The sequence below is a fragment of the Medicago truncatula genome, chromosome 8 (genome assembly GCF_003473485.1).
Source record: "Medicago truncatula cultivar Jemalong A17 chromosome 8, MtrunA17r5.0-ANR, whole genome shotgun sequence".
NCBI classification, from domain to species: Eukaryota; Viridiplantae; Streptophyta; class Magnoliopsida; order Fabales; family Fabaceae; genus Medicago; species Medicago truncatula.
The window spans coordinates 45810268-45827623 of NC_053049.1; the positions used below are offsets into that span (position 1 = coordinate 45810268).

At 30.3% G+C, this 17356-nt stretch overlaps 2 protein-coding genes across 3 annotated transcripts; both read right to left on the reverse strand.

The window, feature by feature from the left end:
- Window positions 1-805: 805 nt before the first annotated feature.
- On the reverse strand, window positions 806-1639 carry LOC25502136 (disease resistance response protein 206). Its single transcript, XM_013591689.3, has one exon. It carries the CDS (start codon window positions 1553-1555, stop codon window positions 998-1000), a length of 558 nt encoding a protein of 185 aa, XP_013447143.1. The 5' UTR covers window positions 1556-1639; the 3' UTR covers window positions 806-997.
- Window positions 1640-12211: 10572 nt separating this feature from the next.
- On the reverse strand, window positions 12212-14788 carry LOC25502138 (50S ribosomal protein L30). Of its 2 annotated transcripts, none has more exons than XM_024771719.2 (3): window positions 14579-14788; window positions 12731-12930; window positions 12212-12642 (listed from the first exon to the last, which is right to left on the reverse strand). In XM_024771719.2, exons 2-3 carry the CDS (start codon window positions 12926-12928, stop codon window positions 12520-12522), a joined length of 321 nt encoding a protein of 106 aa, XP_024627487.1. In that variant the 5' UTR covers window positions 12929-12930; window positions 14579-14788; the 3' UTR covers window positions 12212-12519. The 2 variants fall into 2 exon arrangements, with proteins under 2 accessions (XP_024627487.1, XP_013447145.1); XM_013591691.3 differs by having other exon boundaries at window positions 12731-12936.
- Window positions 14789-17356: the final 2568 nt, after the last annotated feature.

Here is a 17356-nt window from a genome sequence, read left to right on the forward strand (position 1 = left end):
CAACTTATAATAAAACTTCTTCATACAAAATTAATTATATTTCTCTATACGTATGAAATACCTTAAATGTCTTATGATTTGAAACGAAGGAGTATTTACTGCTCAAGACTTATCTCCCATGTGATTTTGACCGACAAATTAATGTCTTTCTTTAAAGAAAGTATAGTACTTTTGAAGTTGTAGTATTTCTACATTCCGTTAATCAGCTTTGTCGGTTTAACATTGACAAATTGTTCTCTTTACTTTTCGAATTAATAATGGAAAATGGACTTAGATAGAAAGTGCACTTGAATTAAGTGTCATCAGCAACTTCATGCAGTCTACACTGGGATATTTGATTTCCCACGTATCATTCTTCATTTTGATCGATTTTGGTAAAAAATATATACAAAAGGGAGATATAAATAGGTGACTGCACCAATACATGTTGGTTCTAGCAAGAAATAAAAATTATTGAATAAAAACAAGAAATAAGTGACTGCGCCTAATCAAGATCGATGGAAGTTCTCGTAAGTTTATCTCAGTTGGTAAGAACAATGCATTAATATATGTAAGATATGGTGGAAATGTGTGTCTCTTATTTGCTAATTAGTCTATCATAACGGTAATGATACGTATAGCGAAAAAAAAAATTCACGATTACTTCACGAATGATTTGGCTTATTAGTGTCTTCTAAATTTCAAATTTTTTTTTCATTACCTCTTCAATAAACAAAAATATATGAAACCAGCATCCCATAATTTCTGGCTAGGCCAAAATTAACATGCTTTTCGGGATGAGATTGTGATAAAACCATTCTAGATATATAACACTACTCTTATCATAATCTTCATTAATTGATAATAATCATATAGGAGAAAATAAGTACTACAATGGTTTATGGACTAAACAACACACATGATTAAAAGGGATACTTAATTCAAATTACATAAAACAATAATCCAGATCCTTTTCTTAATTTATTTGCTTCTAGCAATTGAGACTTAATTTCACATATCACCAGCACTCAAAGAACTTAATCTCAACACGAAGTCGAAAATAGACCTCACCTTCAAAAGCATCAGTCATAATAGTAGCAATTCCTCTATGCATAAAGAAATCTCCAGTGCCACCAGTTACAGAGATATCTCTACTTTTCTGCATAATTGGGTCAGCACCAGCAAAAGTAATGGTTCCTTCATGATAAGTGCTATTAAGAACAAATGTGAAACCAAGCCAAGAAGTGTATGTGTTTTTGGTATCATAAACGTAAAAGCCTTGTGCTCTTCCAATTGGTTTTGAATGAAGGTTGTTATCCAATGTGATAGGGTCATCAAAAACTGCTATGTTACCAAAGTGGAATTGAGGTGCCAATATAGTTAAATTAGCACCTTGTGGTGCTGCAACTATTGAAGATGTTGCATTAGCTGCATTCATTCCATTGTAAATTATGTCATGAAAATAAAGGACCATGTTTTTGCATGGTGTGTATGACTTTCTTTTGCTTGGAATGGCTGAACTTAAAGCACACAACATTACAAAAACAAAGAGTATAATTGGAACTTTGGTACCCATTTTATTTCCTAGCTAGCTATATGAAAGAAAAGAAGAAATGTGGGTTTGGAAGAAAGGAAAGACTACTATGGGACTTGTTTTAGATCGTGGTTCGAGTGCCCTTTTTATAAGAGCCGAAGAAGGGTATAATTTTAGAATTTAAATAGAAAAGTTTTTTTTTCTTTCTTAGTGAGTCCACTTAAATTGCATTGAGGATAATCGAACCTTAGACTTTGAGGAGAAGCATATTCCCAAGTCTCAAGCCAATACATCCGGACCAACCAAATGGATTAATTTAATTTAATTTTTTAAAAATGATTGTTGTACAACAACCAAACCTAAACACCGTAAGTGAGGTTGACTACATGAATCATACAACGCCGTAGTCTTTAAATCTCTAAATCATTTGTAATAGTTTATTTTATGGCAAATTCTATGGTACACTCAACATTTTGAGTGTACCGGTACACCAAACATTAAATTAATAATTAAATTGATTGTTTTTTGAAGAAAAAATAATTATTTTCTATCATTGACAATTATAATAATTAAATCTTATTTATCAAAAGCGTCGATGAAATAAAATTTACTTTTTTTGAATTTTTATTGCTCATAATGAAGAATATTGATTATTTTTTACGAGAAAATGTTAAAAATTTAATATAATTCATATAAACGATGAAATGATGTTTTTTTTCTCATAAGATGGTGTTTTCTAAAATATAAATAATGACAAATAACAACTTATTTCATAAAATGATCCTTAATTTATAAATTTATAAAAGCAGAGTATCGATACACCTTAATTTGTGAGATGTACCGTAGAAGCTCCCTTATTTTATAGTCTTTTTAGATATACATCTACCTTGTTAATCTAACTTGATCATATGATATACAATTATTATACATTTTGTTTTTTATTTTAAAGAATCTAACAACAAAACAAACACACGCACAAAATATTGTAAAAAGAGAGACTTAACAAAAACATAATTTTTTATCACTCATTAAATCATGAGACAATTTTTACACAGAGTAGATACCATCAAAAATATCAAAACTTCCTCTTTATTTTTCAACATTTATATCTATATCTTTCTCTTCAATACAATTTCATTCTGTCATGTACCATTTTATATGATACTTATTGTTTTGGGAGTCAAATGCACAAGCGCAAAGTCTTAGACAACATTTTATTTTGAGTACTGATATTTGAATAACCATTTTAAACAATTTTTGTGACAATTTTTTTTTCTCACTTTTTATTGGTCAAAAATAATGGAGAGAGAAAAAAGAAGAGAGAGAATAAAAACATAATGTAAGTATGAAAAATAAAGTTGTAAAAAAATTATCAAAAAATGATTGTACAAATATCATTTATCTTTATTTTCACAGGATGCAAGAAAGTCAAAGACTAGTAGCAGTTGTTTATGTTTTTTTTTTTGAAATGTGAGATTATTATATTTGATCTTAAGCATGTGCATATAGTAATAGGAGGAGTAGGTTAATTAGGTTCCATTCCATCCACTGTGTCGCTGTTGTATAGTGCTATAGCCTTTTTTTTTTTTTTTTTTTTAGAGGATTTTGTTAACCGGTGCTCCTGGGGCACCGATTAAGGAATCTACAAATAGAATTTCTGTTTTGAAAATATAAACTATCATTTTTTATCAAGTAATAATTATATTTCTTTTTAATAAAAATTTACTTCTTTTGGTGCTTAACCAATGCTCTTGAAGCACCGGTTAACATTCTTCTTTCTTTAATAATAGTCTAGCACTTCATCATACCTAAAAATAAATTATATCAATAACATTTTAAACTAAGTATTGAAAGTAATATAAGTAAGAATGAGTTTTTTCTTTTTCTTTTTAAAAAGGTAAGAATGAGTTTGAGAGCACCATTCGTTCAAAAAATTTGCCGCCATGTAGGAGTATATTTCCACCGTAGTTTTGTAAATCATCCTCCCATAATGGTTGCTATCAGCTGTTGATTCGTTAACTTCACAGCCATCGACGGTAGATTCCTTAACTCCTATATAAGTGGGGCTAAATACGGAGTTTAGTATTTTTTTTGAGTTAGTAAATAAATGAAATAAACTGTGAGAAAATGATACATTTGATTGTATGTTGAGAATGAAATATATAATGGAGATGTATAGGCAAACACCCATGTTAGGACAAAACATAGCGACTTACAAAATCTAGCTTGACTCACTTCAATGAAAGGGGTCTTGATAATCCAAAGTTCAACCAAAAGGTAAGTAAAGTATGATAAAAAATTATTCGACATAGGAATCAAACTCAGGATCTCGTGAACAATTCGTCTTTAGTAAAACTCATTTACCACTTGAGTCCATTTGCTTGGTTGAACACTAGTCTTTTAGTGAACTTGAGAACTAGACCTAATTCGGCTACCGACCATTGTCGGTTGCCAACGTAGATTAATTCTAAATGTAACAAACAACTTATTTATTTAGAAAAGATTCATTTAAAAAGTCAACTGTTACAATTTCTAATGCATTGAATACACGAATTTTTATAAAAATTTATCATTTAAAATTAATATTTTAGAGACATTCGCTAACATTTCTCATTTATTATATTCATCATGTTTGTAACCGGTTGCTGTATAAGGTTGGTGGTGTTAGGTTAGATCTAGATTTTAGTGGCAAAATATAAAAGCCATTTTGAACTATTTGCTCAATTTAGCCATACAGGTTTGGTGAGTCCTACTTGATCAACCGTTGGAAATTCTTCAATTGCAAGGCACCGAATAAAAAATCGAGTGTTTTCTTTCAAATTGATTTTTCACTACCTTGGTCCATTTTGTAATGCATATATATGCAATATTTCTGATTCGTTCATTTAAAAAAATAGAATACTTGATTCATTAGGTCAATAAGGTTTGCTTAGTTATCACCTTGAAAAAATTGGTTGGTTGTTAGAGATTTGACTCATAATTCAGTTTAAATTTTAGCCGCTTATATGAGAATCTTGTTGATGAACTTATTTGATGTATATTGTACTAGCAGAAGGGCGGTTCCTACGAATTCGGAGGCTCGGCTCTGTGAGTGAAAAGAGACCTATAATAAAATAAAAACGTATTTTTTTTTAAAAGAACAATGTTCTATTTAAATTTTTTTAAAAGATAAATACAAGATGTCGTATATATGCGATACATCTAAAGGTGAAAATCACTACTGTATACATGAGGAACCTCAAACCACCCTCCAAAAAAACACCCACCTAACACCAAAAGCAAGAGGACCCGATTCTAATAGGCCTAAAACAAGACAACATAAGAGGAAAAGGAAATCAAATCGGGGAAGAAGAAAAAGAAAAGTTCAATGTAGTGATGGTGATGGAACATGTGCTATCAGAGAAAAGGATAATAAGAAAATTTTGAGGCTCGTACCTTAGGGAGACCTAGTTCCATTGAACTATTTGCACACCTCAAGATTCGGCCATGTGTACAAGCACCTTTATAAGTGTGCATTAACCCTAATTTTCAATAACAAACGAGGTTAAAAGCAAATTTGAACCCAACAAAAAAAAAAGCAAGTATATATATTCGGATCTAAACCAAACAGTCAACCTCACTCAACCTCTACCGATTATGGTATTGCTTTCACCTCATTCAAACTTGATCATCCGCAAATCAAACCAAACAATTATATGTTAGTATTATTATTACTTTTATTTGACAAATCAGTAGTATTATTTCAAAAGGTATGTTTTGTTTGTGTAATTTGAAATCATTATTATTATTATTATTATTATTATTATTATTATTATTATTATTATTTATTCTAGCTTATTTACTTGTTTTAGTAGTATAAAGAATTTATAAGTGTGATTAAAAGTTAAAATTCTTAGTTTTTGTAATAAATTTCTTAAATTTGTAAAGGTAATAACACGATTTAACCAAACCAAACCAATTATTATATAAATACTCTAAAATAATAATAATAATTTTTTTTGAGAAAAAATTATTATTTATTTTGTTATACTCTAAAAATGAACGCTCGTATTTTTTTTCTTCATGTAAATATTCTTAGATCTAGAAAGTGCTTCTTCATCTCATTATAGCATGTGTTTGGGTGTTCTTGGAAGAATAATCGCAGGTTACTCTTGTTGCTTTTTGATGCCATGGACCTGCTTATGAATTGGAATATATTCTTAGTCAGAATAATGGAAATAGTTTTTTTTCCGAAGTTATGAGTTATTATTCAAGTATCAGAAACTAGTGAAACAACCATGTATGAGTAAACTTGATTGTGAGATCTCACTACTACAGGAGTTATGTTGTTCAGCAATGTTAAAGTAACAAAGTTGCCTAGGAAGAGGAGAACCGTGCCGAGTAAAATTAGGATAAGAAGCTCACAATCTGCGAAAGTATATCCAACATATGCTTCTTTTGGTTTATCACTCAATTAAATTTTGCTGATTTTATTTCTCCTAGAAAAGAACTGACCAATGGTTCCTAAATCAATAGAAGATATTCAACAACAAACATGTTACTTTGAGGTTCAACATATGTTTGAAATTTGGATAAACTTTTTTTAAAGCCCCAAAAAATAATAAGGATAATATCTGTATGTTCCCAACATTATGATTTATGGCTTTTAGTAAAAGTGATGGAAGAGTAAACTCGGTGAAAGTGAGAGCAGTAAAGATAGTAGTGGCGAGTAAAAGTGGAGGAACAGAATCACGATTTCTTGTTTTGTTTTTATAATATGTTCTAGCGGTGTTTGCCTTCAATGGATGTAAAAGAAAATAAGGGAGGTGAGTGTCATTTTGCAAAATAGAGGGGGTATGAGTGACATTTTGACAAAACTCAAGGGAGGTCAATCTAATTTACCCTTTATATTAACCTTCTCCATGGATTATCGGTTAAAGCAACACTACTTGCTTAAAAGAGCAATTTTTTAGTTTCAATGAGCCATCCCGACATTGATGTTCTGAAATCTTGGTCACCAATAAAAAGTGAAGATTTTATAGTACCAATAGTAAATGGATGGTTGAATTGATGAATAACGTTTTTTTTTTTTTGAAGGAATGAATAACGTTGTCATTTAGTCAACCTATGTGGATGCAACACCTATTCAAAATGTAGTTGGTGGAATTGGAGAAAAAAAGGGAGAGATGGAGAGTGTGTTTTGTTGACTTATTGTTACTTTACCAGGAGTACCTCTTTTCTTAAAAGAATTTACACCTTCACTTTTGAAATAAGTATGTTTTAGTCAAAAATATATATTTTAAAATAAATGTTATTTTTCAGTTTTCAATACAATAATAACTTTTTCTTTTTAATTTTATTCTTCAACTAATACACTACTTTTAAAATATTATTTTTTCTTTAATGAAAATCAAACCAATAGTTGATTATGATAATTTGGTAAAATAACACCTCTCTTTCTTTTAATTAATGCATTTCTTAATATGTGTGTAAAATCTTAAACGACATTTATTTTAAAACGGATGAATTATAATTCTTTAGTTCCACAATACTATTTGGGAAATGCTAACAACCACTCTTAGGCATTTGAGAGCACATATAAATTTTATTTTGAAAATTGTACATTCAAGCCATTGAAACCACAAAAAGTAATATTTTTTTCCATAAATTTCATCAATCATTTCTAATTTTAAATCATTAACAAGTGTCTCAGGGCACCTGCTAGTATGACCTATTTCTCAAACTTTTGATAGTATGCTAATTGTAACGCCCTCTTTAATTATTTAATTATTTTATAGAGTTTAGAGTCCACTTTATATGATTTATGTGATTTTATATGATTATGTGATGTGTTGATATTTTATTTAAAGACTTCTTTTATTATTTACTAGAATAAGATTTGAAAATAAAATAAATTTTGAGATGTGGGGCTGTTTTGGAATTTAGAATAGTTTAGTGGAAATAGAGGAAATAAGATAAAGTGGATTGAGGAGAGGTATAAGGAGGAAACTAGGTTTAGAAAAGTTTTCACGTGAAATTGCTTTTTGGAGAAAAAGGGAGAAAACAAGATAAGAGGAGAACCAAGAGGGAGAGAGACCGCCGATCATCAATACTAAGGTAAAGGTGGGACTAACCTTCTTTAATCATAAGTATGTAATCCTGATAAAGGGTTTAACCTTGTAGTTGTTAATAGGTTTTGATGTTGTAGAATTAGGGTTTGAAACTAAAATTGACTGTAGAAGGAGTAGATAATCCGATGAATTATGTTGATAATTTGTGAACTTCAAAAATAATGTTTTGGGTCAAGTTTTATATGGTTTTAAGTGCCTTATCATGTATAGAAATGGTTAGAGAATTTTTGGAATCAAATTTGGGCATTGGGAAGTCAAAATTGAGATTTTGGGGTGAAAAATGGGTTTTTCCCGAGTGCTGCACAGTGACAGCATATCCTGTTTCATGTTATTGCGTCTTTTTCACACCTTTCCGCTTTGAATTGGGTTTCGGTGTAAACATGAAAGTTTTAGATAATTATGTTAGCTTTCCAATGGCTTTGGATTGACTTGAAAATGATTTTTAGTTTTTGAGATATGATGAAAATACTCCAAGGAGGTCTTAGTGAAATCTTATGAAAATTCAGCATAACCGTTTCTAAGTTAATCCAAAACTTATGGAATAATTCCAAAGCTCAAAACTAGAAGTACTATGAGTTCAATTAGGGTGTTTAAGAGTATTTAACCTATGTTGTGAGTCGACCCTTGGGGTAGGAATGGAGGTTGTTAATGATTATAATGAGGTTCAAAGAGGATGAATAAGATGATTTATATTGATGATTAAATGTGAAAATATTTATATATTGTGAAAGATATTGATATCAAATTGTAATTGTTATATATGATGATTATTATTGATGGTGACTTGCTGCATATGTTTAAATGGTGATGTCTTGTTGTTGTGATGAATTAATACCATTAAGATGTCAAGTTGTTAAGTTGTAAGATGTTGATCCAAATTATTGGAGTCATATGAGATATCTAAGTTGTTAAGTCGTAAGATGTTGAGTCCATTGCATACTCATTTAAGTCGAGGGCTTGATGCCCTGTAATGTATATTTATAGGCTTAATTACACTTTTGGTCCTCGTGTTTTGGCCTACTCACGAAACTGGTCCTGCCCTTTTAAAACAGAACAAAACGGTCCTTCAATTATCATTTTTGTTGCATTTTTCGTCCTACCCCCATTTTATTCTCCAAAAACGCAGAGAAATGACAGTTTTAAACATACCCCCTATACTCAACCATGAAATAAACAAGAAATAAAGCATGTGGGTACAAAGAATCCACTTTATTCAACACACTAACCAAAAAAAACCCTAATTTCTAACATATGTTTAAAATTAGGTTTTTTTTTGTTAGTGTGCTGAATAGAATAGATTCCTTGTGCCCACATGTTTTATTCCTTGTTGATTTCATGGTTGAGCATAGGGGTAGGTCTAAAACCGCCTAAAACTACCATTTCTCTGCGTTTCTGGAGTTTGAAAATAGCAGGTAGGACGAAAAATGCAACAAAAATGATAATTGAAGGACCGTTTTGTTCTGTTTTAAAAGGGTAGGACCAGTTTCGTGATTAGGCCAAAACACGAGGACCAAAAGTGTAATTAAGCCATATTTATACATATTATGTTGAGGGTTTGATGCCCTGTAAGTTGAGAGCTTGATGCCCTGTGAGCCTATTTACGCTTATACGTTGAGGGCTTGATGCCCTGGTTGGTACCACATGCATGATTAAGAAGTTGAAGTTGCATATGTTGAGTTTAAGTTGTACAAGTCGCATTGTCGTTGTCGTTAAGTTGTCAATTGTCAATGAGTTGTTAATAAAGAACTAAGTGAAATATTAATATTTATTAATCGTGGTTGTTTATGTTATTATGAGATGATGATTATGTTGTGTTGTTTATATTATTATGAGATGATGATTATGTTGTGTTGTTTATATTATTATGAGATGATGATTATGTTATGTTGTTTATGTAGTTATAAGATGATGTTTATAATGTGATGATTATGTCGTTATATGAAGATGTTTATGATTCGATTATTATGTGCTATATGATGATGTATATAATGCGATGAATATGAAGTTAATAATGATTAGAAGTTGATTTGAGTTATTAATGAAGTATTGTAAGAAGGATTATTATTATTAAGTGATGATGTCTAAGTTGTTAAATGCATTTGTTGAATTATATGCTTATTATTATTGAATGTGAAATCTCACCCCTTCTGCTTGGAAATGTTGCTCTTCGTATGAGTAACTTGCAAGTGATCGAGAATAGGTTGGTGTCGTGAGTGGTTTCCTTCTCACGTGTGTCTTTAGGTGCTCTGATACGTAACGGGATGGGGATCTTTATTGTTTTCCATATGTTACGTGATTTATTATGACTTTTATGTTGAAGACTGTTTAGACTGGATTTTTATTAAGTTGTTTAAGTTGAGGCCGTTGTGCCAACATGATGTTTTATTAAGATATTTTCCGCTGCATTGAGATTTAATTTGATATTATGAAATGATTGAAATAAATTGTTATTTATTCCATTTATGATTTTTAAGAAGTGTAGCATTCCGTTTATGTGGAAAACTCTCATTAATTGTTATGAAATTTTTATGTTGGAAAACGGGGTGTTACAATTGGTATTAGAGCAGGTCGGTCCGTCCGGCCAAGTAGTTGAGTCGTTTGTGTCGTGTGACAGTTGAATACTGTCGTTGTATTTTTCTAATTAACAGTTATGTTTTATTGTGTGATCACGTTTGACCGACTAACTTTAATGTGGTTTATGTGTATTGTTGAAGTTTCTATTTTGTTATATATAGTTTAAGATATTTAAGCAATAATTAAATTCATTTTTCTCTTGTGCTTTGAATTTCGAGGACGAAATTCTTTTAAGGGGGTAGAGTTGTAACGTCCTCTTTAATTATTTAATTATTTTATAGAGTTTAGAGTCCACTTTATATGATTTATGTGATTTTATATGATTATGTGATGTGTTGATATTTTATTTAAAGACTTATTTTATTATTTACTAGAATAAGATTTGAAAATATATTAAGACATGTTGTGTGCAACCAACATATGCAAAAGTAAAAAAGTAATTTTTATCCGTGTTAGAATTCAATATTACGGTTCTATTTCAAGGTTTAACTTTTAGTAAATAATGTCTATATTAAATATTATTTTCAACAAATATTATTAATTAAACTAAATTTTTGTTTTAAAAAGTTCTTGCACTAATGGAGTTGAAGTCTAACGGAAAGAGTTAGTGTATGTTTGATGTCACGGTGGATATCCCAGAATCACGGTGATTCACAGGGATGTTACATAAGCTACAAAGTAGCTTTTGAAAAATCATAGTTGATCTCCGTGATTTTGACATTTCCACCGTGAAATCAAACATAGGCTTAAACTCTCACAAGATGAATCAATATTCGAATATTGACTAAGAATGATACCCATATTTAGTGTTATACATGTTTCAAATAAAATTTTATATTTAGTTTTCTTTATTTTTATGTTTCAAATAAAATTACATATTTAATTTTCTTATATAATTTATTAAGGATAATTTTATAAAATAATTCATAATATATATTACATCCGTCCTTAAATATATGACCTTTTTCAGAATTATATACTGCTGGCTTTGTGATTCCAGTGATTTCTTTCAAACAACTTTTTGGTGGTGACACCCTTAAAGTAAATAAGTAAGGAAGATGAGGTTTGAATCATATCCAATAATTGACTATATTATGACCAAGAATGTTCTTTTATCAGATAATTTGAAGAAAATGTTAGCTGTGTACATTGCAATAAGTTTTACTAACATTCCCTAAAAAAAAAAAAAAATTACTGACATACTTTTAGATGTACTTTTAAACGTACCGTTAAATATTGACAATTCACAAACTTACATTCATCTATAAATATAGGACATTTTTTTTTTATTTTTAAGTATTCTCTTTTTAAGGACATCTTCATAATTTCGATTGGATTAATTATTTTTTCAATCAAAATGCCCCCGATTAGTTTACATTTTTTGTAACCAATAAGTAAATAATAAATGCTATGAAGAAGGAAAATCGCTAAAGTCGGTATTAATTTCCTAGTGAGAGAAACTCCAACTTCCCTTTAGGCTTTCTTTCTCCTTCATTCATAAAGGGTAAGTGGTTTTAGGTCAGTTTTTAACCTAAAATCACCCCTCTATATTTTTTTTCTTCTTTCCTTTTCTTTCAATTTAAATAAGTGGTTTTCAAACATATCAAATTTTCTTTGTGTTTCGTCGTCTAAGTGTGGTGTTGTGTTGTTCATCGTCTTGTACGACATTTGAATTCGCGTCTTGTCGCGGTGTCCATTTAGTTCCTATTGAAAGACCGACATCAGTTCCGAAAGCATGGGTATTTCGATGACTTAGATTTTATCATATTATTTGTAGGCATTTTACTGATTAACTTGGGAGCTGTGTGTTTGTTTGCATATTCACCCTTTACGTTTTTAGCGATGTTTATATCTGATGTACTCTATCAATTTAAATGAATGAATATCGTTGTTTTTGTAAAAAAAAAAATACTATGAAGGATAAACTCAGAAAAACAATATCAATAATTGATAGCATGTTTAATACTACTACTAACTTTTTTATTTCATGTGATTTGGTTAAAGAAATATTATATTTAATTTAAAGACGGAGGTAGTGTATAAAACAATCCAACAAGATTGTAAGTTGTTTCCTAAAGAAACAAGCATTTATACAATAAATGATTCCAAACTGAAATTGATAAACCTGTTTTCAAGCACAGAGGTCTAAATTCGACTAATGTTGCATCACTTGAAACAACTTCAAAATTATAGTTTCAAAACTAAAGTATGATCATCAAAGCAAATAAAACCATATGAGGCACAACCTCAAACTTAGGCATTTGAAGATTTTAGTGCTCTGTGGGCCAAAGAAGAACATATCAGCAAACATTGCAAGGTACCCTAAGCAGAAGAAGCAGGTTGATGGTTTATGACCAATGGAGGACGAAGAGCTCTGTGGGTTTCCTCCTTCTCTTTGCGGGCCTTGTACATCTCCTCTGTCTCAACAACAACTAACCTCTTGACCTATATCAAATACAAAGTTTACCAATGTTGTTAGTATACAGGGAGATAGGTCATTTCAAAATGGATATGATATATCTTGTGTTGAAACCTGCTGGATCATTCCCCTAACAGTAGGTGTGTTCCATCGCATAACAGTTCGGTTGCATTTGCCGAGGCGTAGTGCTTCCAAAGTGCGCCTATGTTGCTTCCTGGTCCCCGGAATACCCCTCACTAGCGTTATATAGAGATTGGGGCTATAAGCAATTGGGACACATGACTTATATGCCTTGAACGCATTCATGCTCATGCCTAAAACTTGAAGTCAGAACAGCAATGGCAACAACGAATCAAGTTAACACAGTTTTTTATTATCTAACTGGATAGCAATCATATTTGGCTTGTATGCACAATAATAGATAAAGAGAAAATTTAAATAAAATTGTAACGAAAACACTTAGAGATTGGTTTATGCATATGGTTCAATTAACTGAACCAAAATAAACAACTCCATTTTATGGTCCGGCTTTTGCAAACTGAACCATTTTCCTCCCCTCACACTAGTTTTGAGTTTTGTGAACCAATTTAACCGATCGGGTTGTTATATTATATGACATGTAAACCGATTTTGATTCTGAACTAGTTTAAAATCAGTATTTGCCTAAACTGTTAACACCAAATCCCCATGACATTTCAAAAAATACATGCTAGCAAATTTTTGCAATACAGTGACACCATACATCACGGTTATGCTTTCTATATGTGACCACATTATAACAATCATTTAAGAGATTAAACATTATATCAAATTTTTAAAAGATGAAATATATAGCAAATTTTTGCAATAAAGTGACACCAAACATCACAGTTATGCCTTCCATACTAAAAGTTGTACTACACCTAAAATTGACAACTGATGCATCTAATACGAACAGTTGATATTCATTCAGAATCCTAACAACAAACTGAAAAACAACAAGCTCAACCATATTTATATATAATATGTTGGCAATTGCATATCGAAGAAAAGAGCGGTTTGTTCAAATTTCGCTATGCAACAGTGCTATAACGCCGCTATAGCAGCTACTTCACAATATTTTGTACTAAAACTGAAAGGTTATTATTCAATGACATTATATACTGAAACTGAAAGGTTATTATTATTATGAAGCATGAATTGGGAAGCACACATGAGAACGAGCAATCATTCGATGTTATGTTAAACTTTCTTCAATACTAAAGCCAGCAGATTCAGACCTGCCAGGCGAAATATAGCACAGCAAAACCCACTAAACAAAAAAATGATTGAGTTTAGTTGTATCCAATTTAAGCATATGTTGCAGGAAAATTCATGAGGAATGAACTAAGAAAAGACATCAGAAGAATAATGTGCTCCTTGCTGAAGTTTTAATCAAGAAAACAAAAGCAAGGCTTTATTTAAATTTTCAGCTCTATACCATACTATGACATATGAATAATGAGAAACACGCTTAATCGGAACAATCTAAATTCTACATAATCATCAAGCTATAGTAAAAAGAAAAAAATTCTCTAAACTTTTTGTCTCTGTTGTATGGACACTTCTGATTGAAGGCGTGTCTGGTGTTCAACACCAACACATGTGATTAGACTCAACTATGTTATTTTCTTAAATTACTAGCAGTGTGGACGTGTAAGTGTGAGGTAACCATGCTTCATAGCAGTTGTTTGTTCCATAATAAACCATTCATCAATACTTCCACGCCCAAAGAGGAAGCTAAATGATTAATCTCGTACAAGAGAACAATTAGATTGATCAACATTCTTTTTGTTAACTCATCTTCCTCGTTTGAATTAATAAAAGCATAATTAACAACCTAAACCTTAACATTGGATCCATCAATCAATGAAAACACAAAATTTGAGGGCTTTTTCAGTATGAAAGCATAATGTGAGCAAAGTAAGAGAATCAAAGAGTTACCTCCTACACGGTGGTTCCGTCAAAACAGGGGCCGGGATGGCAAGGAAAGTAGCGGCCGTCGGCGCTAAAGTTGGGATTGAAGGGGAACGCTGATTTGAGAAGGATGATGAACTTTGCTTTCAACTAATTCTCTTTTATGTCTCTATTCCCATCTCCGAAATTCAGTCTATTCGAACACCATCTCTAACTACAACTTAGATTAAGCGAATCGTTTTACATGAGTATCAACAAAATGATTTTTTTACGAGAAAATGATTAATAATATTGATTTTAATGATAAAATATCCATCATATAATATAATACACTTTTTTTTTAACCAAAAGAATACACTATTTTTATAGTTTTTTTTTTTTTTTTTATGATCAGGATTTGAACTCCGGAATTTACAAATACCATATACTGTGCATACCAACTGAGATAAGTTTATAGTTAATGTGTAGTTATAAATAATTAAAATGTAATAAACAATGTATATTAATGAAAAAGAATAATATACATTGTATTAGTATTATAAAAGAGATAAATAAACCGCTAAATTGGTTCATATTTTTGTAAGTCGTTATCAAAGTAGTCATCAACTCTATTGATATTTCAAATTAATTTGTGTCTTAATTAAAAGTTTCTCAATTAGGTTTTTATCTTTATGTTTTTGTCACAAGGCGAAAGACTTAATTGAAAAATCTTTTAATAAAAACTAGTTTGAAATATTAATAGAGTCACAAACTAATTTGAGAGTGACTTATAAAAACAGGAATCAATTTGACAGTTGAGACAAATCATTTTAGACAAAAATAATTAATAAAAATAATATCTAATTTGAGACAAAAGAAGGAGTATTATTTTTATAACCGGATGTTTAACAACAAAATTAGCGGTTAGTTAATAATTAGGCTTGGTTTGTTTAAAAAATAATCTATTTTTTTATTAAAAAAAATTACTTTTGTCGTTTTTTATTAGGCTAAACATCACTTTTCACCTCTAAATTTTAAGATGTTGCGATTTTGGTCTCTTATTAAAAAAAATGACAATTTGCCCATTTCGTTCCAAAAATTGCTGAGAAGACACTACGTGTCCCAAAACATGGGTCATAATCGCAACTTTTTGAGAAGATAAGGGGTCAAAATATCAGATTTTTCTTATGTTAAGGGGTCAAAAGAACATATTTCTCTAAACATGGGTCACGTTTGCCATTTTAGCCTTAACGGGTGAAAAATTCAATTTAGCCTTTTTATTATTAAAAAAACCACGATAAATTCTTCTTTCGTTTGGAATTTTTCGTAAGAAATAACAATTCTTTTTTTTTTTAAGTCGAAACAAAAGCATTCTTAATATATGTTATAGTTTATTGTGCTAAACAGTAATTAATTAGTTGACAATATAATCACTAAATGAATTGTAATGGATTGATCCATTTTGTTAAGCCCATGAGAAACCGATGCTTATGCAATGGGTTGATCCATTTAGTTAAACCCACGGGAACAACTGCTTAACTATTTAAATGAGAGACAATACTAAATAATAAGATAAAAACCCTAATTATAAACCTAAACTTCTATTAGGTAGTCACTCCTCTCATGCATTTCTCTCCTTAAACCGATATCTTTGATATAAAGGTATGTCGTTAAATTCATCTTTGTTTTTGTTTTTAGATATGTTATCACTTGTATCCATTTTCAATGGCTAACTATTAAAATTCCTGCAATTGGTATGAGAGTTGTGTGAAACATGTTATAGTTATTGTATTCTTTGACAGATGATTTTCATTGTGGCGTTTATCGATCATTTAGTTGTGTTGCAAATTGCGACGACTTCTCAAAATAAATGGTAGATTCATCAAGTTTCTCATTGATGGAATGATATCTGCGATTTGAGATTTTGAAATGAAACTTTCGATAAAACCCCTTTTATTATTGGGTTTTGCTAATCATTGCTCTATTAATGTATTGGTTTCAACAACATTTTGACTTTTAATCTTGAGAGTTTTGGTTGCTCGTTTACTGTATTTTGTTTAATTTTGCAACCTCCATTTTGTTTTTGTTTGAAGGCATGACTTGGCCTCTATTTTTTTGGAAATTGATTAAAAGAGGTTTATCGCCTCTTAGTTATTATATTATACCAAAGGATTAGATGCATCAAAACTGATCTCTAGACCTAGCTTAATCATGCTTGAATATTGAATTCAATATATATGGCTACTGTGAATTGTGAAACATATATTCCTTAATTTTATTAGATTAGATAAAAAATTAATCTGGATCGAAAAAAATAGTAAGGTTCCTCTTAGATATCAATTTGGGCATTCAACCTGTTTTTTTTTTTTTTTTTTTTTTTTGTCTCCGTTGTATGACAACAAGAGCACTTGTTGTACATTTTTTATTTATTTAGTATTTTACACTCCTGCACTTGTTATCTTTTGATTGACTTTGGCATATGATTTCAGTATTATCGAACCACATTGATAATATTGTTGCATTGCTGTTGGAAAAATCGAGATCAATCTTGAATATTTTGAGTTTTGCTAATCTGAGATTGATCTATAATTAAATTAAAAGTTATATATATATATATATTTTTTTGAAGAAGTTATATATATACTCAGATTTTATGCCAAAGAATGTGGCGAATTTCCTTGCTCTATTTGTGACACTTTGGTATTTTTTAATGTGTCATTAGGGAATTTAATTTTATTCCATAATCAACCAATTTAATAATACTTTATTTATCCCCGTGAGCTTAGCTCAGTTGGTAGGGATATTGCATATTATATGCAGGGGCCC

What these genes read in the sequence shown, in the direction of transcription:
- LOC25502136 (XM_013591689.3), bottom strand. Translation starts at nt 1,555, where the DNA reads ATGGGTACCAAAGTTCCAATTATACTCTTTGTTTTTGTAATGTTGTGT.
- LOC25502138 (XM_024771719.2), bottom strand. Translation starts at nt 12,928, where the DNA reads ATGAGCATGAATGCGTTCAAGGCATATAAGTCATGTGTCCCAATTGCT. An exon ending in TTAGGGGAATGATCCAGCAG is followed by an intron (nt 12,643 to 12,730) that starts GTTTCAACACAA and finishes TATTTGATATAG; the next exon opens with GTCAAGAGGTTAGTTGTTGT.